This window comes from Ictidomys tridecemlineatus, chromosome 4, assembly GCF_052094955.1.
Source record: "Ictidomys tridecemlineatus isolate mIctTri1 chromosome 4, mIctTri1.hap1, whole genome shotgun sequence".
Taxonomy (NCBI): Eukaryota; Metazoa; Chordata; class Mammalia; order Rodentia; family Sciuridae; genus Ictidomys; species Ictidomys tridecemlineatus.
The window spans coordinates 1347467-1374363 of record NC_135480.1 but is presented as its reverse complement, the minus strand read 5'-3'; the positions used below and the strand labels follow the sequence as shown (position 1 = coordinate 1374363).

The 26897-nt window shown below is 50.0% G+C and overlaps 1 protein-coding gene across 1 annotated transcript; it reads left to right on the top strand.

Moving 5' to 3' along the window:
• Window positions 1–21: 21 nt before the first annotated feature.
• On the top strand, window positions 22–26897 carry LOC144376922 (uncharacterized). The gene is made up of 3 exons (XM_078045198.1): window positions 22–116; window positions 7152–7726; window positions 26836–26897. Exons 1-3 carry the CDS (start codon window positions 22–24, stop codon window positions 26895–26897), a joined length of 732 nt encoding a protein of 243 aa, XP_077901324.1.

The following is a 26897-nucleotide window of genomic DNA, read 5'->3' as shown; positions in this document are numbered from 1 at the left end:
TTTCTGGCCACCACCTCTAAGATGCAGCCTGTGTGTGAGCTCTGCTGCAAACTCCTGGCCACCCCTTCTCAGGAGGACTTGGGCCCCCAGGAGTATGCCCTGGGCAGATTTGGAGGGTACTCCATGCACAGTCAGCTGGACAGGTCAAGGAAAGTCCAGGCCTGGGGTCCCACAGGACTGAATCCCGGGGGGCCTCAGAGCATATTAATTGTCAAGGAAGGAAGATGCCCTCAGGGAGGGGCTGGCACTACAGCCACCTGGGAAGCCAGCCCCCAGAACACCTGCAGCCATTTCCTGCAGGGAAAAGGGGGTCCTGCGGGAATCCTGGGATTCCAAGGGTGGTTGGACACCGGCTTTAAACAGGTGCCGATCCCTGGGCCATACTCTGCACTTTGCCACCCAGAATCAGGGCCTGTACAAGTCAGGACCCGAATGGAGCCTTAGCTGTGGTATCCCTCAGCTCATGGGCTAGTGCACATCCCCAAAAGAAAGCCCCAGAAACACCCTCTATCTATCCATCCATCTATCTATCCCTCTGTCTGTCTGTCTATCACACATCTTATATACACTGAGGTGCCACAAGAAGTGAGTCAGCTGCTCAGAGGTGGGTGGGCAAGGCACAATTCTCCTGCAGAAGGGGGAGGCCCAGCACACACCTGGGGGAGGGAAGTCTGCCAATCTTTACCTCTAACAAGGTTATCTGCTCCTCGCTCCTGATAGGAAGAGGTCCGGGGCACAACCTACGGGGTTAGCTGATTTTAAAGGGGAGAAGGACACTGGAAAAGGCTACTGTTGTGACTGGATACCTGTTAGGGAATTTACAAATGGCCCCATTCCGACCACATTGTTCCCTAACTTAAGATGGCTCCAAGCTGACCTCATGGTTTTCAAACTTAAGTTGGCTCCATCCTGACCACATGGCACTTAAGTTATAGTGAACATGCTTGTGTTGCAAGACAGTTAAACTTTGATAGAAAGGAAAACCTGTCTTCCAATTTCCCCCTTTTTATGATCCATATAAATTCTTTTCTTCAAATTTAGATAACCTCTTCTGACCTTCATGTTCTTCTGTATCTACCTCAGGTGGATTATTTATTCATTTGTTTTTGGTGCCAGGGATTGAACCCATGGGTTCTCAACCACTATCCCACATCCCCAGCCCTTTATTTTGTTTTATTTAGAGACAGGGTCTTCCTAATTTGCTTAGAGCCTTGCTAAGTTGCTGAGGCTGGCTTTGAACTTGTGATCCTCCTGCCTCAGCCTCCCAAGCCACTGGGATAGCAGGACAGTGTCACCTGGCCCAGCCAAGAAGATTGTTTTGATATGAGACTGGGTTTTTTGGTGAGATCTGTCTCTGATATATCAGTCATTGAATAAAACCTCCCATTCATGGGATGGTACAACTGACTAATTGTAGTCACTACTCCCGATGGAACAATTAGAAGAAGAAGAATAGATGGGATTAGTTCTTTCTGTGTGATACCAGTAGCATCTAATTTTTCTGCAATGCCCTTGAGAGTATCTCTGGTATATTTAATGATCCTTTGTTGATTGTATAAATGTAGTTAATCCAGGTAAACTTTTATTTATCATAGACACTAAGAGAATTGACTAAAGATCTGCTGCTACCTGATTCCTGGCTTTGAACCCATTAAGAATCCCTCAAGAAATTCCAATGGAATCTATATGAATACAGCATTCAGATGACCCTGGGGAAGAGAGACCCCTCTCCTTCCTGGGGAACTGAGATTGATCTGGTCTGAGAAATACCAGGGAGAAAGGGCTAGCCAATTTAACCAAAGGGCAGTTCCACTATAATTGGTGGGTCAGGTCTCAAGTACTGGACTGCACTATACCACCTGACACCTGCTCGGGCTATAGCAAGTGTTGTTTGACTAGACATCTAAAAAGACCAGCTTTCATTGCATCCAGATATGTGTCCCAGAAGGTCAATGGCACGCTAGAGACATGAGGTGCACCTGGCTCCAAGTGAAGGAGGTCAAATGGTTTTGGGGGCTTTTGCCTTGGGCCCTTAGGTACCAGGAATAAATGATAGGGTCTTGCAAGACTCAATTCCCCAAGCTGTCTTCCTGAAAGAGGGATCTCAGAGAGCTCATGCCCATGGGTTTGAGGTCCACCAGGGGGCATCGGCCCTCCCGAGCCTCCAGTCGCCCTGTGGAGCAGCACAGTTGCCTTTATTTCATGAATTAAAAGAACACTTAACCCGATCCCCCCAGGCTTTTGACTCACCACGTCCAATTTCTGCTTTAACAGTTCCTGCTAAACCCTCTACGTTCATCACAGAACCACTGGTCACATCATTGGTAGATTCCAGGAGGACCTTGTGGGTACGAAACCACATTCACCCTTCCCCCACCATCACCTCATACCCCATCAGCTTTTCTTTGTTTTTCATTTTTATTTTGAGGTAGCAGCTACCAAACTTGCCCAGGCTGGTCCTGAACTTGTGATCCTCAGGCCTCAGCCTCCTGAGACACTGGGATCACAGACTTGCGCCATGCCACTCAGCTCTTCTTTTATCTCCTAGAGTTAGGATCAAAAAAAGTCAAATTCACAACAGCTCAAGTGGGATGTTGGGTACCAGGGATGGGGTGGGGGAGTTTAGGGAGATATCAGTCCAAAGATACAAGATTTCCATGAGGAGGAAACTGGCCAAGTGCTCCATTTACCACTCAGAGTGAAGATGGTTGGTAACAATGTGTCCTATGCTTGAAAATGACTGAGTCACTTCCCAGGGTTCTCACCAGGGAACTCAAAGTGAAGAACCATCCATTCAATGGCTCAAGTCCTAGGGACCTACTCAGAAGCAGGAACACCAAGCACCCTGCACACCAAGTCCTGGTCCATCCCAGCTACACACACACACACACACACACACACACACACACACACACCCCTAAGGAGCTCAGCTTGGCCACTCCACAGTGCATACATCTATGAGAACATCCTGTTATACATCACAAATGTGTCATTGTCATATGTCAGTACGAGTCACTGCAGCATGAAATAAAGAATTAAAAGGCACATCTCACAAGAAGAATAGAGGAGGACTGAGCAGGAGAAAATGAGAGGAAATTCCAGGCCATCATTCTGACATGGCACCTGCGGCACCAGTTGGGACAGTCCCAGTAGTAAAACTCCTAAGGAGGGAGAAACCTGAAACAGGGCCCCCCGCCCCTGAGCTGTCCGCTAATCCTGTCCATGTGTAATGGCGCCTCCTCGACACCATGGGGATGTGTAGGTGCGCATTGGTGAGCTGAGGTCAAACACCTCACAGGCAGAGGCGTGTCCCACAGGGTCGGCCTGGACAGGAGACTCACGGGTGGCCAGCGCAGGGCACGTGAGGAGAGACGCTGGACAGAAAGAAACGGGTGTCTCAGCCTTTAAGTGAACACTGGAAAGTTTCCCAGATGTGACCCAAAAGCCTAGAATTTGAGGTGGCCATACCTGAGCTAAAAGAAACGTTCAGAACTGCGCCCGCCGGGAGAGGGGGCACGTGAAGCAGCCCAGTAGGGCCAGAACTCAACCAGCCGTCTGTTTCCGCCATGAAAACGGACATATAGAATTGTCATCCCATCAAGAAGGAACCCAAGAGTCTGTGTGCACAGTCCAGCAGAAAACCCCACTCAGGGCCCAGGGTTCAGGCCAATGAATAGAGGCATGTCATTTTCTAGGTCAGAGCCTGCTGATGGCATCAGTCCACCTCTTCCAGTTTCTGATCTGTTGTAAGGTCTGCTGTCCTAAGTACCAACTGCAGTGCATACACCCCCCTCTTGAGATGGAAGGTCATCTTGAGGTCAGAGGGGTCAGCAGGGGCTGCGGGGAGCAGAGTCTGGTTACACAGAGCTCAGCTCAGAGCGACCACGGCACAGCGCCCCCCGGCGGCCCTCCTGAGAAACCCACACGGAGCAGCACCTGGGCCTTGGGAAGGTCTGCAGGGAAGGGTGCGGGCATGGCCTGCCACCTGGGGCTCTGCCAACAGACCCTGGCCACCTGCGGGATAAACAGGGCTCCCAGATGTCCTCCAAGTGGAGGTTCACAGCGGTTTCCTTCCTGTGAAAACAGCCTGGACCTGGGTGAGTGGAGAAAGGCAGCCTGGAGTATCCAGCAGGGAGCCCTGGGCAGGAGGCAGAGTACGCCCTGCGGTGCCGAGGGGAAGGCCCAGCTCGGGAGCATGCCTGCACCCTGTGCACACAACCACCTGAAATACCACGAGGGCCCAGGAACCCACCTTGACAGAGGCCGCCAGCAGAGCCACTTAGAGGGGCAAGGAGCTGAGCAGAAGCCCAGGTGACCAGCAGCCTGCTGTGGGCGGTCCACATCCTGCCCAGGAGGCGGTTCCACAGGTACAGACACCTGTGCAGAGCCCCAAACCCTGCACTTCCCACAGGGAGTCAGTCTCCTGTGTGCCCATCCTACCTTAGAGCTGATGAAGGGAAGACAGGTAGGGAGGGCGATGGTTGAGAGAGAATGCACCAGTGATAGATTAAGAGATGACAGGTGATTGGTAGATAGGGAGGAAGGGAGGGAGGGAGGAGGCAGACAGGCCTAGGAATGTGGCTCACACTCATTCACCTAGAGTGTGTGAGGCCCTAGGTTCCATTCCCAGCAAAACAAATACGTACATCTCTAAGGACACAGTGAGAAGAGCCAAATCACCAGAGTGAATAGAAAGTCAATGCAGTGACAAATTGGGTAAATTTAAATGAGTATTGGCTAAATCACAAAATAATGTCTTGTAGGTTTTAATGATAAATACATATGACTAAAAAACTTAAAACACGACTTTGAAATCCTGTTGGACGAAGGGTAAACAGAGATCAAGTTCTGAGCTCCCTGTGCTGTACATTTCTCTGGCAGAAAGATGTGCTTTCCTAGAAGGTCCCGGGCACTGGTTTTGGCCCTGGGGTCTAACATCTGTGGGTGCCATTAATCCTCCCACTATAGACCATCTGGTGGCCTCCAAATGCCCACACATCTGTCCCACAAGCAGAATACGCACACTCCACCAAAGTTCCCCTGAAGTCTTCCCCCACTACAGCATTAACCCAAGGCCCCAAACTCACAGAAACAGACTCCATTAGAAAGACCCAATTTCATCTAAATGAGGTGTGGTGCGTCTCAGGACATGACCCCTCACAGAAGTCCTCTGTACCTCGGACTTGGGGAACGACCACGCAAACTACAAATCACAGGCGGGTCAGGCATGAGACAAGGCCGACAGAAACCGCTCTTCCAGCAGGAACACAAGGGCTTTCCCAGACCAAGAAACCACGGAACCCAGCAGAGCTCCCTCTGGGATTGAGCTGCAGGTGCGCCTGTGGCCCGCATCCCAGGCGCTGCCTCCACAGCCTGCCGCACTCTGGGCCTGCCTCTCTGCCCACACAGCCCCTCTCTTTTCTTGACGGTGCCAACTGCTGCCCCCAGATCACTCGATCGCCCTGTCCACTGTAGAATTTTGGAAGTCCAACAGCATTTCTTCCTTCTGCCTGTCTCCATCCCTTTTGTCCCAAGTTGGCAGAGATTTTGCTGATAGAACTCTCAAAAGCCACGCGAGTCTTCCATGGTATGGAGGGACCTCACCCCAGACAAGAACCCCCAGATTGCTCCTGGGCCATATCATGCCCCACCTGCTTCTGGGACGTGGTTGTGTGGGTTTGGGAGATGCTGGACTCATCTCCTCAGCAACATGGTTGGCCAGACACCCCAGGTCTGTCCCAAGCTTTCCCAGCTGTTCCAATCCCCATCTAAGTCTCTGCAGTCTAGACGGGCTGAGACCCTCCCAGATCATCAGGTGCTGGCTCCTGGGCTGGGCAGTCCTTTCCCGGAGCATCCCGCTGCTCTCACATCCCAAGAACCAGGGGAACTCCAGGGTGTGCCCTGGGTCCGAGGTGTCCTCGGTCAGGTGCCCAACCCCTCACAGTTCTGCCTCCTGCACGCCCTGCAACCTGACTAAGCTGAGTGTGTTGCAAGCAGGTGACCAGGACAGCCTTGCCTGTCGTCTCCAGGAGCTGCTCCCCGTTTCCTGCTGAGTCCTCCCCTACGGCACCTCGAACCTCCAGACGTCTGCCCAAAGCTTGTTCCATACAACCCAGGATTTCTCTAGCTTGCACCTCAAAATCCCTGCGGCCCCTACCCAGCACCCAATCTCCAAACCATGCCCACATTTCTAGATCCTCCTCACAGCCAAGCTCCAAACACCAAAGCCAGCACCATCTCCTGTGGCTGCAGCTTCCCATCACAGAACCCACACAGGCCACTCTGTGCCACAAGTCCCACCTGGGTCTCAGGAGCAGAATGAGCTCAGCATGCTCCCCTTGCAGGCCCCGGGGAGGACCACTTGTGCGTGTGCGGCTGCTGGAGGGGACGGGGAATCAGCAACCCCTTGGTGAGGGATCAAGTCTCTCTGATCTTGGCATCTCCCATTCATCTCTCTCTTCTCTTTGCAGCCAATCTCCCTCTGTCTCCCCATAAGGACACACTGAGGGTCCATCTGTACTACACGAGATAAGGTCCCCAATCATATCTGCAGGGATTCTCCCAATAAGAGCATTCCCAGGTCACATGGACTAGGGCATCTTATCCTCGGTAAGGGCAGGATCATCCTAATGTAGCACGTGAACCCCAAATAGAAAAGAGTGGAAGTCCAGACACATGTGCGGGACACTGGGCATGCTGCCACCACCCACGGGCCACGGCAGGCAGCACGGGAGGCAGGTGGCCAGCACCCAGGAAGCCCAGTCAGTCAGCCTGAAATGGCATGGACAAGGAAAAGGCCAAATTTAGAAACCTACGGACATGGCTAGTACATGCAGTCAATGGGAAAGCAGGAAAAGAATACAGCAGGAGAGAACGCGCCCTGAGGAAACACCTTGCACACAGGAGGAAGTGACCAGGTGCCTGACCCCCGGCAGGTACATAAAGCCCTGGCTCAGGAGACCCCACACCTCACTCCTCCCTCTCCACCTGCTGCTCTCACCTCCTCCACCCTCCACCTCCAGAACCATGACCTGCTGTGGCTGCTCCGGGGGATGTGGCTCCAGCTGTGGGGGCTGTGGCTCCAGCTGCTGCAAGCCCGTGTGCTGCTGCAAGCCTGTGTGCTGCTGTGTGCCAGCCTGTTCCTGCTCCAGCTGTGGCTCCTGTGGGGGCTGCAAGTCCAGCTGCTGCAAGCCCTGCTGCTGCCAGGACAGCTGCTGCAAGTCCAGCTGCTGCAAGCCCTGCTGCTGCCAGGACAGCTGCTGCAAGTCCAGCTGCTGCAAGCCCTGCTGCTGCCAGGACAGCTGCTGCAAGTCCAGCTGCTGCAAGCCCTGCTGCTGCCAGGACAGCTGCTGTAAGTCCAGCTGCTGCAAGCCCTGCTGCTGCCAGGACAGCTGCTGCAAGTCTAGCTGCTGCAAGCCCTGCTGTTGCCAGTCCAGCTGCTGCAAGCCCTGCTGCTGCCAGGACAGCTGCTGCAAGTCCAGCTGCCGCAAGCCCTGCTGCTGCCAGGACAGCTGCTGCAAGTCCAGCTGCTGCAAGCCCTGCTGCTGCCAGGACAGCTGCTGCAAGTCCAGCTGCTGCAAGCCCTGCTGCTGCCAGGACAGCTGCTGCAAGCCCTGCTGCTGCCAGGACAGCTGCTGCAAGTCCAGCTGCTGCAAGCCCTGCTGCTGCCAGGACAGCTGCTGCAAGTCCAGCTGCTGCAAGCCCTGCTGCTGCCAGGACAGCTGCTGCAAGTCTAGCTGCTGCAAGCCCTGCTGTTGCCAGTCCAGCTGCTGCAAGCCCTGCTGCTGCCAGTCCAGCTGCTGCAAGCCCTGCTGCTGCCAGGACAGCTGCTGCAAGCCCTGCTGCTCTGCCCCTATTTGCTGTCAGTGCAAGATCTGAGGTTCTGGCTGCAGGTGGCAAGGGGTTGAATGTGACGAGCACCTCACACCAAAGCCATTCCTCACCATTCTGAGCCCCTCCTTTCAGAAGATGCAGTTCCAGTGATGTGGTTTCCAGATTCTGTAGCAGCAGGAGCTCTTTGTGCTGGCTCCTGCTACACTGGAATCTCCAAGCTCACTCACTTCAGGTGCAAATCATGTCCCTCCAGTGCTCCCTCAGCCAACACAGTCCCAGAGCCCATCACTGCTTTTCACTAGCAGATCTTGGATGAGCCAAGTTTCTGAGTCAACCTGGGTCACTTTCTGAGTCCACTGCCTGTGCACATCCCACGATCGGCACATCACCAGCCCTCACACACGGCCCCTGCTACCAGCCCTGGAACCTGCCTGCACAGCAGCCACCTGCCAAGGGGTGCACTGCAGCTGCAACCACTCTAAGGAAACTTACTGCTAAAGAATTCATGAATCAATACAGGGGCTGGGATGGTGGCTCAGCGGTAGGGCGGGACCTGGGTTCCATCCTCAGCACCACCTAAAAATAAAGGCATTGTGTTGTGTCCATCTACGCCTAAAAATAAATGTTAAAGCAATCAATAAACAAACAAACAAACACACACCCCCTACTGGACTCCTGACTCCACAGTGCTTTAACACTCAGTCCATTGGGGGAGCAAAACCATCTGGGCCTGCACAGAGGGAGCCTCCTCTGATGGGGTGGGTCTGGGCCACTTACTGCAATCTCAGCAGGGCCATTGCTACCTGCTTTGCCGCCGTGGTCCAGTGCAGTTAGGAAAGAGCATGGAACAACTGGTAATGGTTAGAAGGAGAGAGCAATCTCCTGTGAACAGATGGAATGGGGGGAGGCAACCCAACACAGTAGGAGCAAGTGCAGGGAGAGGGTCTGACCAACCAGCAGGCGCCACTCCCTGAGCAGCAACTGTGTAGAAAGCACTTCCCAAATCTAAGGGCCAGGGACTGCCCTGGGAGGAAGAGGGCTTGCCTAGCATGTTCCACCCTGGGCTCCTCCCCAGCACAGCAAAAGTTCTTGAAGACTGGGGAAATACAGGCTTTTGGATTGAACCTATGATACAACTTTTTTTTTTTTTCTTAAGCACGGATTGAGACCAGGGACACTTAATTATGAAGCCATATCCCCTGTCCCCACCCCATCACATCATCCCCCCACCATTACAAGACTCCCCCTCTCCTGCATTTGTATGTTGGAATACAACATTTTGTTTTAATAAATCATCTTTTATCAGTGCAAAACAGGCCGTGTGATCCTTTCTTTGCTGGTCTTCCATGTACTGGTGGACAAGCAAGCCCATTGTAAACAGCCCAGGGCAGACTGGGCAGCGGCAGACTGGGCCAGCCTGCCTGACTGCTCTTCTCACCCCCAGGCTTCCATCCACCTCCAGGCCTGGGGCTCCTCCCCCGTGTCACACAGAGCACACCAGGAGGCCCGCAAGAGGCTCTGAGTTGTGGGTTTGAGTCCTCCCTGACTGTCCCTTCTGTGCCGCGCCCAGTGTCCCTTGGTCCTCCTCCTAGTTCTCAGAGGCCGTGACATGTTCCCAGCACCTGGTGTCTGGTTTCAGGCGTGCTTGGGCTCAGCCACTCTGCCCTGGAGTCCTGGCCGCATGAGAGGTCCCGGGAAGGACCTTCAACAATCTCTCCTGGTCCTGGTGGTTGTGACCTGGGCTGCTGTCCTCCCTGAGGCCTTCTACATGATGTTCTGCCCCACCTTGGCCCCGAGTAGTGGTGTCAGCGCTCGGATAGCTGAGACCTCAGAAGCCATGAACCAAAGTCAACTCACCTCATCTAAATTTGGTCTTGTCCCGTCTTTTGGTCATTGCAATGAAAAAGCTGACTGTCACAATAAGAATGAGGACTGTCCCCATGGGAATGCCAAACCCTTCTGACCAGGCCTCCGGGGACCTGGCAGAGCAGGTCTCAGACCAAGCAATTGTTGTCATCTTCAGAGGGCGACTTGGTGTCTCGGGAAGCCCACATGGTGGCAAGTGGTCAGATGATCCCCAGCACTTGGAGGCCCTGCATGTTCTCTAGACACACCTCCCCAGTCCTCGCAGCCCTGGACTGCAGGTGGCCCTGTGTTCTGCCAAGGGGCCAAGCCACAGAAGAGAGACTTTCCATCCCAGCTCAGAGGCTGGAACCTCCCTGGCATGGCACGTCTGGGTCCCCGTACCCCCACCCCCACCTCAGTCTCAAGACGCTCTCAGCACAGCCTTGAGGGGCTCCCTGTGCCTCCTCCCCAGCAGGCTTCCCACCAAGAGGACGGCTAGGTGAGCCGTGCTGACCACACTGGAGAGGAGCCACAGCAGTCAGAGGCCAGGCTCAGATACTCTAATGGCAGGTACATAATGAGAGTGAGGGGCAGGCCTCAAAGAAGCAAGGTGACAGCCAAGACACAGATGTCACGGCACATCCTGGAACAGGACAATGCCAGGAGTGGCATATGCCAAGGACAGCCAAGGTCAGGCTGGACACGCACCTCCCAGAGCAAGTGAGTCACGGCTTCCAGAAGGATGCTCCCAGCAGTCCGAGGCCTCAGTCCCCACCAGCAGACAGAGGGCCAGAGTCCAGCCTAGTGAACTGACCATGGCAGAAGTGTGCCTGAGTGGTGCCATGTCCAGGTGGGAAAGAGGGTGCCCAGAAAGCTCTCGGTGCTCACGGCCACCAGGAGGCAGAGGCCCACTGTGTGTGAGAAGGAGGACGTGGGCTCCGGGGTGGCAGTACATGCCACACCCCCCTGGGTGCCACCCCTGAGTGTCCCAGCAAGGTCCAGCAAGGCAGGAGAGACCAATGACAAGGGCAACTGCCAGGCTGGGGACTAGGCCTCGGAGGGGCTGCTCTGGAGGGGAGGCAGAGAAGCCAGCAGACCGCAGAAGGCCACGGGCACCCTGAGGGGGAACCACACGCCCAGGACTGCTCCCCTCGTGTGCAGGGCTGTCTGTCCCATTGTGAAGATCCAGCACCCCAGGACACTGGCCTCCACAAGAGCCATCGTATCTCAGCGGCCTGTGATCTCCCACCCGTCTGACCCTTAATTGCTGTGTCCTCAACAATGGTTCCCCGAACGAAGAAGGACCTCAGAGAAGCTGCAGCCTCTGTGCCTGGGTCCACCTACCACCCCAGGCCCAGCTGGGCGCCACACTCAGGAAGCTCTGCCTGCACTTCTCCAGGGGGCTCCAGCGGCAGGGGCTCAGATGCACCATTTTGGCTCTGCAGTGCAAAGACGGGGCGCTCTCACCCTGTCCCAAAGCCCCCGGGCCACTGCACCTGGGGAGCGCTGCGGGGCTCCATGTGGGCTCAGGTCTGTGTGAGGCAGTGAAGTCCTTTCTCTTTTCTCCTACTCATTTCAACCCGTCAATGGCTGACCACAACTCATATCCATCAAGTCTCTCCCGGTCAGATGAGAAATTCAGGTGTGCCCGGGACATGCCATGGTGCGCCTCGCTCATGGGGACCTGGGGAGCACAGTGTGTCACTCCGCCCCCAGCTTGTGTGCCTTTTCCCCGGGGCCTAGATTGACTCCCCAAACTAGCAGCCGGGCACCATGGGCAGGACTGGTCTGGAGGCGTGGGAACATGAGGGACAACGCCCTCCTCGCTGCCCACGACCGAGGGCGGGCCCTGCCCCCTTCACCTCCCGGGCGCAGGACTGTGGATGGCTGGGGCAGTCCCCTCCTGGTAGCAGCCCGTGGGCGTGCCCTCGCACCTTCCTGAAGAGCGGGTGTGGGGTCCTGCGTCCTCCTCCGGGGGGCTGGAGGATCGCCATGAAGACCCGCGCTTTTCCCTGTGGGAGATCCTTAGTTACAGTTGGACTCTTCTCCTTCCAGGTAAGCTCCCATCTCCTGCTTCTTCTCCAGTTGGGTAAGACAAGACCCTCTGGGAGGCTTTCCCCTCCTCCAGCTCATCTGGCTCCTGAGCGGAAGGTCCTCTGGGTTTCCCTCCCACCCTCCCAGTCTGTAAAGCTGGTAGCTCTTCCTGTGTGGCCTCTGCTTGGAGCACCTGCAGTCCTGGGTCCCTCCCTGCAGCTGCCTTCAGACAGCCAACCTGGGGTCTCCCCTCCCTCTCCTGTGTCGACTTCACTTCCCCTTCACGCCCCTCATCACCTCCTTCCTTCTGCTTGCTTTCAGTGCAGCTTTCTCTTCTGCATCGCTTCTTATTTTATACTTGATGCCTGCTGATTCTGCAGAATAGTGGGTTGCATTAGGGCATATCTATACATGCTTACAACGGTGATCGGTTGGAGCTTTCTCTTTGCCGAGGTAGGCATCTGCTGCTGAGCTCCCTCTCAGCACTGCTTTTTCTCCATCTCAGAGCGTCGGTGTGTGGTGTTGTTGGTGTCCTCTGAAGCCAGTCATAACTTACCCTATGACTCAGGCACCCCCACCGAGGTGTTTCCTAAGAACACGTACAGAATCCAAGATGGTGGGCCAGAGGGAAGCAGCATTCTGTGTTGCTGTGACCCAGGTCTCACCGAGTGGGTATACTGCATCTCTGAGAGGGACAGAGAATGCCTATACAGCTGCTCTTGTGCAGAAATCACCACGATGTACCCTTCCTTGTGCAGGGATCCGGCCTCAGCGTTGGAGCAAGACATGACTCCTGACACTCAACTCTCAAAGTCCTAGACCATGCAGGGCTTGTGCATGCCCTGGCGCAATCACCTATCAGCACCCCTGAAGAACTCCCTGACATTGCTCAGCTCCCACGCAGGACACTCAGCAGCTACCCACTCTCAGCCCAACGCCATTGCCTGGCTCCTCCACACCTCGCAACACCCTGGTGCAGGAAGCAGACTGCCAACATCTTGGCTCACCTTCCTCGCCATAACTGGTGGGGGTAGCTCCTAGATCCAGCTGGCCAGGTACCTGGTTTCCACCTCCCCCTCTCCCCAGGGGTGGTGACCCAGCACAGCAGCTTCCCAACACAAAGCAGCTCTCAGTGAGACCAGAGTGCAGTGCCACCAGGGCGCTATCCATGGGAGTTCCGGGAAGAGAATTCCCTCATTTGGGAACTGCTAAGAGAGAAGACAATGGAGAAAACGTTTGGAAAGTTTAGAGACTAACAGAGAGACCAGGAACTGGGCAATCCTCAGGCAAGAGAGGGAGAGAGAACCAGGCACTCAAGTCATATGAGCGGACTGAAAAGGAAACTTTGAGGTACAGTCTCCCTGCAGGGACTGGTGGGTGCCACTCCTTGTTTCCAGGTGCGCTGCACCAGGACCAGCCTTCCCACCCTGGTTACCTCCACCATCCTGAGGGCAGAGATACTAGCTAACAACAGACAACCCACCTATTGGATGAGAAGAGAAGCAGGAAAGAGACAGATCTCTAAAACTAGCAACAATCCTGGTTTCTTCCTTTGAGAATATTTTTCCTCTTTTTTCTTTTCCCCCTCTATCCTCTGGCCCTCACATCCCCAACATGCATGAGACCAAGAACTTTGCATGAATTAGGATTTTGAGAACTGGGACATCTGTACAATATAATATAGAGGTGGTTGTATATGTCCCTTTTCCCTTCTTTTATTTTCCTTTTACCCTACATTTCTTACTATTTTAACATCCTTTATTTTTTCTAAATACATATGTGTGTTTGTTTTAGAAAAATATTGTCTTCCCATGTACATGTCTACCCAAAACTACTTCTCTATTCTCTTGCTACTAACCCTCTCCATAAGATTTCTCTTTCACACTTCTTAAAATTTATTAACTCTATATCCTCACATCCTACCTCCTCAGCATGTGATCCTACACCTCACCCCAAGTTCATTGTCCACCATCAGAAACTGTAAAATCGTTTTACAAAACTGCTGAGAGCCATTGCCAAGTAGGAATGACGCATCGTAATCCTTGCCAGCATACCCCATGTTAAATGGACTTGCCTTGGAAATTTGCTGTGACCTTGCTTGTGTGTTTGAGAAAGGTGACCCTGCTCAATGACCAGGGTGGATCCAGGATTAGGGTGTATCCTGCAGGAAGTATCCCTGTCCTTGAGTTTAGGGCGTGACAATAGGAGTTTTAGGGAAGTTTGAGGTTGAAGATTATTCCTGCTGGGAGTAGGGCATTCCTGCTGGGAGTAGGGCATGCCTGCTGCCTGAGTTCCCGCTGAGTTCTCATGGAGAGAAAGTATTTAGGATGTGAATTGTGCGGGGGATGGGGATTGCCCCTGAACCTGTGTGGAGGCGGTGTGAGATCAGGAATAAAGAATTGTTGTTTGAACCTACAAAGCTGTGTGGTGGCTCGTGATTCTGTGCCAAGCCGAGACATTGGCATTTGGCACAAAACTACTGATTATATTATAGATAATAATCGAATTCAACATTTCTGTACATTGTGACCACACTGTAAACATCTTAATAGCAACAAATTGTTCCTAGGTGGTGTGTTGTTGACATTAGGATCTGTTAACATTGTCCTTCCCCACAAAGGAGAGGCCTTGGAACCGTACAAGAGCACTACAAACCTATAGGGTAGAAAAATAACACCCTGAGCCCCCAGAGTGAGAAGGGAAGACACTCAAGCAACATGAAAAGTCAAGGGAAGAAAGTGCCCCAAACAAACCAAGACACACATTATTAGAATTCATGGCACCCACAGCAGAAGGAATTCAGGATGTACATGGTTAAAACGTTCTGTGAGCTGAAGGAAGATTAAAGAGAGCAAATACAGGCAGCAAAAGATTATTTCGACAAAGAGCTACATAAAAAAATATAGGAAGAAAAAAAAACCAGAAATCCTTGAAATGAAAGAAACAGTAAACCAAATTAAAAGTTCAATCGAACACATCACCAACAGAGTAGACCACTTAGAAGACAGGACATCAGACAACAAAACAAAATTTATAATCTTGAAAAGAATGTAGACTGACCACATAGTGAAAATGGTAAGAAACGATGAGCAGAAAACCCAAAAATATGGGATAGCATAAAAAGACCAAATTTAACAGTTATTGGGATAGAGGAAGGCATAGAGTTCCAAACCAAATGAATGAACAATCTATTCAATGAAATAATATCATAAAACTTTCCAAACATGAAGAATGAATTGGAAAACCAAATTCAAGAAGCCTACAGGATGCCAAATGTACAAAATCACAACAGACCCACATCAAGGCACATTATAATGAAAATGCCCAACATACAGAATAAGGAGAGAATATTAAAAGCCACGAGAGATAGGAATCAGGTTACATACAGGGGGAAACTCATTAGGATAATGGCAGATTTTTCAACACAGACCCTGAAAGCTAGAAGATCCTGGAACAACATATATCAAACTCCAAAAGAAAATAGATATCAACCAAGAATCTTGCATCCAGAAAAATTAAGCTTTAGATTTGATGATGAAATAAAAACCTTCCATGATAAACAAAAGATAAAAGAATTTACAGCTAGAAAACCAGCACTGCAGAACTTCCTTAGCAAAATGTTCCATGAAGAGGAAATGAAAAACAATAATGAAAAGCAGCAGAGAGAAGTAGGACACTAGAGGAAAAACTAAACAAAGAAGAAAACAAGTCAAGTTAAATAACAAAAACAAGCAAACATGGCTGGGAATACAAACCATGTCTCAATAATAAGCCTGAATGTTAATGGCCTAAACTCTCCATTCAAAAGACATAGGCTAGCAGATTGGATTTTTAAAAAGATGCAATGATATGCTGCCTCCTGGAGACTCATCTGATAGGAAAAGACATTCACAGTCTGAAGGTGAAAGGTTGGGAAACATCATACCATTCACAGGGACTGCGGAAGAAAGCAGGGGTTACCTCCTTCATATCAAATAAAGTAGACTTCAAGCCAAGGGTATCAAAAGGAATAAAGAAGGACATTTCATGCTGCTCCAGGGAACCACACACCAACAAGACATAACAATCTTAAATATATATGCTCCAAACAATGGAACAGCTGTGTTCATCAAACAAACTCTTGTCAAGTTCAAGAGTCAAATTGACCACAACACAATGATCTTGGGTGACTTTAACACAGCCCTCTCACCACTGAATAGATCTTCCAAACAAAAGTTGAATAAAGAAACTATAGAGCTCAATAATACAATCAATAACTTTGACATAACTGACTACATAGAATATTTCATCCTTCATCAATTGGATATACTTTCTTCTCAGCAGCATATGGATCCTTCTCTAAAATAGACCATATAATATGCCACAAAGCAACTCTTAGAAATATAAAAAAGTAGACATATCACTCTTCATTTTATCAGATCATAATGGAATGAAATTAGAAATCAATGAAAAAATAAAAAATAAAAGTTACTCCAATACCTGGAGACTAAACAATATGCAACTGAATGAACAATGGATTGCCAAAGACATCAAGGATGAGATTAAAAAATTCTTAGTGGTAAAAGAAAACACTGATACAACATGTAAAAATCTCTGGGACCCTATGAAGGCAGTACTAAGAGGAAAGTTCATTGCATTGAGTTCATTTCTTAAAAGAAGAAAACGTCAACAAATAAATGACCTAACATTACATCTCAAAGTGCTAGAAAACAATAAATAAACACCAAAAGTGGTGTTTATTTATTGAAAATAATTAAAATTAAATTTTAAATTAAAATTAAAATTAGAGCTGAAATCAATAAAATCAAAACAAAAGAAACAACTGAAAAAATTTACAAAACAAAAATATTGGTTCTTTGAAAAAAAAATAGGTAAGACTGACAGAGCCTTAGCTATGCTAATTGAAGAGAAGGAGAGAAAAACTCAAATTACTAACATACATGATGAAAAAGGTAACATCACAACAGACACTACAGAAGTACAGAGGATAACTAGAAATTATTTTGAAAACTTGTACTCCAATTAAATAGAAGATATTGACGGCATCAAAAATTTCTTAAGTCATATGATTTGCCCAAATTGAATCAGGAAGATAAACACAATTTAAACAGACCAATATCAAGTGATAAAACAGAAGACACCATCAGAAGTCTACCAACCAAGAAAATCTCAGGATGAGATGGATACACAGCCGAGTTCTACAAGGCCTTTAAAGACGAATTAATACCAATACTCTTCAATTTATGTCAGAAAATAGAAAAAGAGAGAGCACTTCCAAACTCATTCTATGAGGCCAATAGCACCCTGATTTCAAATCCAGGCAAAGACACATCAAAGAAAGAAAACTTCAGACCAATATGTCTAATGAATATAGATGCAAAAATTCTCATTAAAATTTTGGCAAATAGAATACAAAAACATATCAAAAAGATCATGTACTATGATCAGCTGGGATTCATCCCAGGCATGCAAGGTTGGTTCAGCATATGGAAATCAATAAATGTAATTTAATCACATCAGTTGATTTAAAGACAAGAATCATATGATCATCTCAATAGACTCAGAAAAGCATTTGACAAAATACAGCACCCCTCATGTTCAAAACACTAGAAAAATTATGGATAACAGAAACATATCTCATCATTGCAAAAGCTATCTATGCTAAGCCCCAACATCATTCTAACATCATTCGAAATGAAGAAAAAGTGAAAGCACTTCCTATAAAAACTGGAACAAGACAGGGATGCCCTCTTTCACCACTTCTATTTAATGTAGAAACACTGCCCAGAGCAATTAGACAGACAAAAGAAATTAAAGGGATACACACTGAAAAGAAGATCTTAAATCAGCACTATTTGCTGATGATGTGATTCTATACCTAGAACCCAAAAAGTTCCACCAGAAAACTTCTAGAATTAGTAAATAAATTCAGCAATGTAGCATGTTATAAAATCAACACCCATAAATCAAAGACATTCCTGTACATCAGTGGCAAATCCTCTGAAAGGGAAATGAGGAAAACTATCCCATTTATAATAGACCCCCCCAAAATACTTGGGAATCAAGTTAATGAAAGAGGTGAAAGATCTATACAGAACCCTAAAGAAAGAAATCAAATAAGACCTTAGAAGATGGGAAGATCTATCTTGCTCTTGGATAGGCAGAATTAATATTGTCAAAATGACCATACAACCAATAGCACTATACAGATTTAATGCAATTCTAATCAAAATCCCAGTGACATTCCTCATAGAAATAGAAAAAGCAATCATGAAATTCATCTGGAATAATAAGAGACCCAGAATAGCTAAAGCAATCCTTAGCAGGAAGAGTGAAATAGGTGGCATTGCTATACCAGACCTTAAACTATACTACAGAGCAATTGCCGCAGTCTGTCTGGGCACAATTCAGGAGCCACTTGTCAAAAGAAACTAACTTTATTTTTAGAACTACAAACGCCAAGCAAAACAGCTCCTCAGGAAAAAACCCTCAGAGCCCAACTGCCACCACCGGCTTCCCACAAGCCTCTCACCCCCACCCCAGCCTCTCCACCTCCCACAATCCTCCTGCTCTTGAGGCCGATTGGCTGGGTCACGTGGGCAGAGCCAAAGAAGTCCCCCAATGAGCAGCTCCGTGGTCTGAAAGGGCAGGGAAACAGCCCAATGAGCATCACCGCAGAGGAGCCAATCAGCTAGATGTTGCTGGGGCTGCGGTGAGCCAATCATCAGCCGGCAGCTGGAAGTTTGTTGGCAGCTGGAAGTTTGCTGGCAGCTGGAAGTTTGCTGGGGCCCCTTTGGCTGTGGCTCTCAACAGCAATAGTAACAAAAACAGCATGGTCATGGCATTGGCACCAAAACAGACTGATAGACCAATGGTACAGAATAGAGCACACAGAGACTAACCCACAAAATTACAATCATCTTATATTAGACAAAGGTGCAAAAACATACACTGGAGAAAAGATAGCCTCTTCAACAAATGGTGCTGGGAAAACCAGAAATCCATATGCAACAAAATGAAATTAAACCCCTATTTCTCACCATGCACAAAACTCAACTTAAAGTGGATCAAGGACCGAGGAATTAAACCAGGGATCCTGTGTCTACTAGAAGAAAAAGTAGGCCCTAATCTTCATCTTGTGGATTAGGCCCCAACTCCCTTAATAAGACTCCTGTAGCATAGAAGCCTGCACTGGGTGGCCAGCAACTGATCAGACAGGGACCCTGGAGGGCCTTTAAGAGGGAGGAAGTGTGGGCCTCTGGAGGGATGTCACAGACCTCAGTTCGCCAGGCCTTCTGTGCAGGCAGCTCGTCTTGGTGAGCCTTGCAGTAAGGAGAGGAGCTGCAGCCAGGCACTGCTCTGTCCCCACTCGCGTTCACTTGGTACCAGTCTAGACACTAATGATGAGGGCACTGTATGTCTGGGTATGCGGTGTCCCCAAAGCTCATGCTGGACAAGGCAGGAGGTTCAGGGTGCTCAGAGGTGAGATGATCAGATTCTGAGAGCTGCAGCCTAATTATCCATGTAGGAGACACTGGTGGACTGGGGGTAACTACCCACACGTGTGCACTGGGTGCATGACTGTGGGTTTACATTTTGTCTGTGGCTCCTCTCTCTCCGATTCCTGGTCAGAATGTCCTGAGCAGCTTCCTTCAACATGCCTTCCCTCCGGCAGAGAGCAAAAGAGTCAGCTGACCTCGGGTGGAGCCTCTGAAACCACAAGCCAAAACACACTTCTCCTCTTCTAAGCTGTCCTTGTCAGAGATTTTAGTCCCCAACAGAGTCTGGCTCACAGCGGCTTGGCCTGGGGAGAGGGTTTGGGGTGCTGGGGGGTGTCTTCAGCCCTCACTGTGTTCACTTTGAGTTTTGCAAATGTGGATGCAACTGTTTTATTACACAAGCAAAAACAAGAAAAAAGGAGGTGGGTAGACAACACAATGTCACCTTTATTACTGATGGATCTGGGGAAGAGTGAGTCATAGAGGATGTGAGGCCAGAAGTGAGCGGCCAGCTCCACCAAGGTGTCTGCATCCGTGGGGCTGCTTGCTCTGCTGTGCACCAGGAGAAGGGAGCTCATGGCCCTGCACTCCTGTGCTTCCTTCACGTGGCTCTTCCCACTGAAATGACTCCAAGTTTCAGGGACAGTCACCTGCTGTGACATACTGCACTCCATAATGCAGGAGGGCCTAAAGAGGGGGAAAGCAGGAGTGTCACTTCACAGGTGTCCTTTGTCATCTCACAGGAATGGGAGCAAGAAAATGAGAGCTCTCCTAGCATCCCCTCAGATTTTGTTCCTGAGCCAACTTGGTTTGAACATGAAGCCACTGAGAAGCCAGGAGTCTGTCCCCCGTGGGTGGCACTGGGGAAGCAGGGTTTCCTGCTCCCTGAAGTGGGAAGCTGCTTGTCCCCAGCCCATGGCAGCCTCCTTGGGGCCAGGGCTGACTGAAGCCATCATGCCCCACAGATCGTGTGAACTGGTCAGAACAAGAAATCTCTTAGAGAAACTTTGATGGAGGTTGGAAAGTTCTCTCTCCTTCCTCATCATGTTGGACTCACTTATGGTGCCCAACAGTAAATCAGATGGTCCACAAAGAGACCAATGATGATGAGATCATTAGCTTTCAGGGTAGGATTCAAGCAGCAGGAGTTTACAAAACCTAGAAAGAGCAGAGGGTGTGCAATGATCGGACTTTGAAGACCACCAGCAGGTGTGGAACCAAATACAGGGAGGAAGTTTCGAGAGAAGAGAGAACTTCTATGAGAGAACTTTGAAGTGCCCACTGCTTTTTCCTCTAGGACATTTGCAGATTCTGGGTAAAGAATAAGGACCAGAGCCTTTGCCGGGGAAAAGGAGAGAATGGGGCAGGCCTGCGAGGCTGAGGGGCACTCGGCAGCTGCAGAGGCACAGATTTGGTTTATGGAGCCCTGCTGGGTTCTGGGGCCTGTAGAAGGGGGCACCTGGGCAACAGCTGCTGTCCTGCTAACTCATGCGTGGGGAGGGTCCTGCTTCCAGCAACCACTGGTTGACAGCACCAGCAAACCCACCAGAAAGGCCGCATGGAGTGGTTCAAGTCAGGGCTAAAACTATGAAGGTCAAAGCCAGATGTCCTCAAGAGCACACCAGCCTCTCAGCCCAATTCTGGGATATTTATACTCAAAGAAGAGAGATAACCCAAAGACTCAGGACTGTCACTGAAATCACAAGCCAGCTGTCATGACAGGCAAAGGTGCAACTTATGCAGTCAAAGGGGAGAAATCAAGAATGGCAGTCATGTTTCTCACAACTAAAACACTAAGGGTCACTCTAGGTGAACTGGGCTGCACGAAATAATCACACAAGAGACTTGGGTCCTGAGATGGCCCCTCTGACCTTAAGGGTCTGGGGAGAGAGAGAGAGATAAAGAGAGAGAGAGAGAGAGAGAGAGAGAGAGAGAGAGAGAGAGAGAGAGAGCGCACATGCTGAACCCTTTTATTGGGGAGAAGCCATTCAAATGAGGCCAGGGGTCAGGTTTCAGGGGGCTGAGTCTAGCTTCCTGAAGTCTGCTGTCAGCAGATTCACTGACATCTAGGAAGGCCACACCCAAAGGCAGGGCAAGAGAAGGGGACACACAAAGGGAATTCCATGGAACATTCTATCCCAAACAGGGAAAGGGTAGGATTACAAAAGAAGAGGTGAGTGTAGCTCACCCCAGGGGTGTGCCCACTCAGAAGGCTGGCCTTGCTCTCCGAGCCAGGGAAAAGACCGAGTCACGAGTCATGGCACTACTGTGCCAGACTACAGTGACCTTTCAGATCCCCGTGGTCATCAGGAGAGGAAGGCGTGGTAACTCAGTGTGGCTCCCACAAATGTCCATGTGCTTCTGCCCTTTTCAATGTTTTATTCACTCAAATCACCTAATACAATTTCACTCTACAGGTTCTTAATCAAGGAATGACAATCGTTAATGCCGGGCAGTACAAACACAATAATTCAGACTGATAAAAAGCAATAAATACAACTAATTCAAAGCAAACAAATTCTAGGTTAACTCTAAGCACTGAAAACACTCCTCATCATGACAGACCTGTTTCAGACATCCCCACTGCATGCTAAGCCTTGAAGGCTCGTAGTAGGCCAGAAATAAGTGTGGAATAAATGACTGCTGTCCCTCTGGTGGTCAATAGCCCTCTTTCTTCCAAATGGCTGCAGGGAGATCAGGATATGGAAGATGTATTATATAGGGAGAGGGTTTTTCCCTCAACTAGCTCGCATGCCCTGTGGCAGCTCTGAGTTCAGCTTGTTGGTTGGAGGTATTGGGTGGGAGAGGTTTTGCCTCTATGATGGACGAGAGGGAAACGACAGCATACCCCTCACTTTAACCCCTTCATTTATAAAGGAGCTACCATCTGAGATCCAGATGAGATAGGGCAGGGGTCCCTCAGAAATGGTGGTAGGGCAGGGTGACATCGTCTCTAATACCTCCAGGCATTTGTGGACGGGATCTTGTGAGGGAGAAGATGGGAGGAGGGAGGCAGGTTTAATGGAGAGCAGGGCTGAAAAGAGATGGAGGGATTTTCAAGGGGAGACAAGGAGGGATAGGACCCTGGAAGGAGGAAGTGACTGTAGCCCCTTGTAAGTGAGGACATTCTTCAGATGGTGAGGAGACGAGATGGTTAGCGGGGAGCCAAAGGTAAGCTTGTGTGCTTCTTTCTGGAGGTCACGGGCTGCTGCTAGGGCTCTGAGGCATGGGGGCAGCCCCTGACGGTGGGGTCGAGCTGTTTGGATAGGTGGGCCACTGGTGCAAATGTGGGGCCATGTTCCTGACCAGAACACCCAGACTTTGTCCCTGTTTTTACATAGAGGGTGAAGGGTCGGGAGAGGTCGGGGAGAAGCAGGGCAGGTGCCCAGAGGAGGGCCTTTTTAAAGGGCTTCCCTACCCCTGAGAGTAGGGGTTCATCTTGGGGACCCTTGGCCAGATTATATAACAGCCTGGTGAGGAGGGAGAAATTTCAGGCCCTGAAGTACCCAGCCAAACCCAAGAAGGAGAGTATGTCACTTTGGTCTTTGGTGTAGGTATAGTCACAATAAGCTTGTTTTCTGTCCACCATAATGGCCTTTTTTCCTTGAGAGATAGAGAACCCTAGATATGTGACCTCTTTACATGCTATTTGGACCTTTTGTGGAGAGGCCTGATATCTATTTAAGGCCAAGAAATTAAGTGGGAGAACTGTGTCATCTGTTGAGCACCCTTTGGACAAGCTGCACAAGCCGATCCAGAAATTCCGATGGGGTCTCTTGTAATTTTTGGAAATTGAAGGCCTTACATGCTGCTTTTTTGAGCCCAGCAATAATACATGTGGAGAATTGGTCCCTACTCTGTATGCCAGCTTGTGTATTATAATCCCAGGTGGGAGTTTGATCTGGGGGAGCAAATGGCCCCAGAGGGTGATTGGGATTAACTCAGTGAGTTTCATCCACATGGGCTCTGGCAAGTTCCCAGACTCTGGTAGGTTCCTCAGGAAGGAGAGTATTAGCCAATAACATACATATATATTTATATATATATAAATCATGGTGAGTGAGGCTACAAGCCTGGAGGACCCACTGAAACTCCCTAATGTAAGTGGTGGGATCTGTGGGAATGAGCCCAACCTTCGCTCGAGTTGCATGAAGTCATTCATAGAGAACAGGACATGTACCTGGATAATGCCCTCAGGTCCAGCAACCTCTCTTAAGGGGGCCATGGTTTGTGGGACTAGGGGCAGGACCTAGTTTGGGGGAACTAAAGGTGTCGGCCGAGTCAGGGGGAGCACCTGAGGGGCTGGACAGAGCCGACGGGGGAGGTCGGTAGAGAGGGGCTTCATCTGCCAGATAGGTTGGGTGAGAACGAAGAAGAGAAAAAGCCTCAACATAGGGGATCTCCTTCCACTTTTTCGAGCACTCGCAGAACTTAAACAGATCTCTGAGAATTGCGGGATCTAGGGATCCTCCTGGGGCCATCGACTTTGATCGTCTAATTGATAGTAAGGCCAATCTTGTGTGCAGAATTTAATAAGGGGGAGTCTGCAGAGAGGGAAGAAGAGGCCCCCATAGGTCAGGAGAGGGACAAGGGTGGTTGAGAGAGAGGGAGAGAGGGAGAGAGGGGAGTGCCTGTTCTTCCACCCCCCAGTACCTCCTGCTCATGAACCAGGTTCCAGAGAGTCCACCGTGACCGTGAAGGTTGTGGTGGGGTGCGTTCTCTCCTCCAGATTGGGCGTCAGAGGTTGGCCAGACGATCACGGTCAGAGCCCCTGCGTAGCCCGTCTGAAGTTGGACACCCGATAGGGGAACTCACCTACTGAAGAGCCGGTGTTGTGCGAGTAGCAGCACTCGAAAGAGTGGACAAGGACAGCAAGCCTTGAGAGAGGGGGCCCTCGAGCATCAAGGCATTCCCCCTCGGGGGGGGGATGATAGAACGATCAAGGCTTGTTGTTGGAGAAAATGCCCGTTTATTGAGGAACAGCTCTGCATATTTATAGAGCTGGGGTGGTTTGACAGTTATGACAGTTTAAAGGTTGAAGGGTTTGACAGTTGGCATGGGGTGCTTTCTGATTGGTGGGTAAGGATCATGTGAGCCAGCAGGGCTAGTCTGATTGGTGGGTAAGGATCATGTGAGCCAGCAGGGCTAGTCTGATTGGTGGGTAAGGATCATGTGAGCCAGCAGAGCTCATCATTGGACGGCTCTTCTCAGGGGATGGGGAAGTTAGTTTTTGGAGCCGGGGTACTCCCAATAAGCCTAAGTGTTAGATTTAAGTCGTAGTCTTAAGTCCAGAAGATGCCCACTCACTCAGACCTCAGCAATAAGGTCAGGATCTGATGGAGGCTTCTCCTGGTGTGGAGGTGACCACTGGCTGAGGAGACATCGCATCCTTACCGGGGTCAAGAGGCTGCTGTAGGGTTTGAGAATGGTGAGAACGATGCAGAGGATCAGGCAGATGATAAGAAGAGGTGGGATGTCAGTCCAGGTTCTTAGCAGGCTCTCCAGCATGTGGGCATCAGTGTTGGCTGGCTGAATGTTCATTTGCTCCATTACTTATATTAAATTAGGGGGCTTCCGCACACCTTTTGGGTCCCTATCACTGTTACCAGGTTTCTTAGTAACATCTTACATCTTAGACTCAGGACCTACCCCTGATATTATCCTTCTGATTCTTATCAGGGTTAAGGCAAATGACATGTTCATGTCAAGTGACTTCACTCTGACTCTTATCGGGGTTATGGAAAGTCACTGCTGATTTAATCAGGCTATGCCTGGTGACATACTGGAGGGCTCTCTAGGCTTGCCTGTAAGATTGCAGGTTTATTTTAAAATGGAGTTTTAAATGCAGTTGCTTAGGTTAAGGCCATCCTTACACCAGCCTTGACCTGGTGGACGGAATTAAAGTCATCACATCAAACCTGTGGACCTCGAAGAAACTTCAGACATTATGCAAAGAGAAGACAGAATTGTTGACTCATGCTCTCCCTACCTTACCAAAGAAAAAGTGCTGGGCATCTGAAGAGAGAGTTTCTCCCTGAAAAGAGACAACTGGCAGAGCCCAGGCCACGTTCACAGTGATTTTATCAGCTCTTCACCACTGTGGCCAAAGACCCACACGAGGAAAAGTTTACTTTGGGGCTCACAGTTTCAGAGGTCTCAGTCCATATGTTGGAAATATGGGGGTCCTGGGAACCCCAGGAGCAAAATAAACACTCGGGACTAAGCAGCCCTGTCGGCAGGGCAGGAATCTTACTTCCAGCGCAGAAGGACACACGGCAATGAAACTAAAGCAGGCACGGGGAGCAGGCACCTGCTCAGCCTTTGTCCCTGATGCAAGGGCATGGGACCCTTGCTCACTGGCCAGGGCTGGCCACAGTCTTTGGCACAAAGAGCTGTTGAAGAAAGGGGGTGCTTGACCATGCTCACTGGTCAGGTGACCTCACCATTTCCTGTGGAGTTATTTGAAGGAGTACGTCTTCTAGTTGGCCCACCTCCCTCTATTCTCCTGTGGCAGGAAGGTCCCCTGGGTTGAGTATGTTGTGCCACATGAACTACTACTGAGGGAGTGAAGAGGGGTGCAGATTTTAGAGAGATGGACAGTTCTTGTAAGAAGATGGCAGTCAGGAAGTGAGGAGGACTTAAAAGAGAGTTTTTCTGGGCTTGTTTTTCTCCCACACACAGCCAACTCCATTCCCGGAGGCCTGACACGACACAGAGCATCAGGACAGAAGTGTGTGGCAGAGAAAAACAGCTTAGGACATGACACCAGGCAGCAGAGAGAGACTCCGTTCTCCAAGCACAAAATATAACCCTCAAAGGGCGCCTCCAAGGACGCAGCTCCTCAACCACACCCTATGTGGCCTCATCAGTACTGTTATCACGCAGTTAAATCCATCGGGGGGTTGACTCTCTGACTGGAGTAAGGCTCTCGTAACCCGGTTATTTCTCCTCTAAACCTTCTCACAGTGTCTCACACACAGCCTTTATGGGCACCTCATATCTAAACAATAACATTCCACCCTGACCCCTAAGGCTCATGTTCCTTTCACAACATTTCTAACAGTTCCCAGAGTCTCAACAGTTCCAAGGCTGCCCAGAATCCAAGTCCAGAGTTTCCTCTGAGACTCAAGACACACTCTCAACATGAGCTCCTATAAAAGTCAAAACCAACTTGCCCATGTTTAGTATATAAAGGTACAGAGAAATTTCCATTCCGCAAGGGAGAAATCGGGGCATAGATGGACAGAAACAAAGCAAGACGGAAATCCCGCTGGGCAACAAGTTCTGTAGTTTCACATCCCGCATCTGGGGCACAGGGCACCAGGATGTTCTCTCCAGAAACCTAGTGTAGCTCCACTCCGGTGGCCTTGCTGGTTGCAGGCCACATGGCTTCTCAGTTGGCTTGTCTCTGCTCAATTCCTCAGCTTTCCTCGGCAGATGCTCCATGCTGCTGGCATCTCTTAATCTCAGGACTCTCCCCTGCAGCTTCGGCTTCCTCCTCAGGGCTCCACACATTGCCACTCAGGGGCTACCTGCAGGGACTCCAACCCTGCTGCACTTTGCCAGGCCTCCCAGGTCTTCCTTTGAAATCTCAGTGGAAGCATCCATGACCCCTTAAATCCAGCACTCCTGCAGAACCAGCACTACGTGGGTGACACCAAGATCTGCCACCACCTCAAGCAGTAG

Excerpts from the sequence above, each read along its gene's own strand:
- LOC144376922 (XM_078045198.1), top strand. The coding sequence starts at position 22 with ATGCAGCCTGTGTGTGAGCTCTGCTGCAAACTCCTGGCCACCCCTTCT. Across the intron at positions 117-7,151 it reads GCCCTGGGCAGATTTGGAGG|CTGTGGCTCCTGTGGGGGCT; the intron begins GTACTCCATGCA and ends TTCCTGCTCCAG. Across the intron at positions 7,727-26,835 it reads CTGCTGCCAGGACAGCTGCT|CACTCCTGCAGAACCAGCAC; the intron begins GCAAGTCTAGCT and ends CCTTAAATCCAG.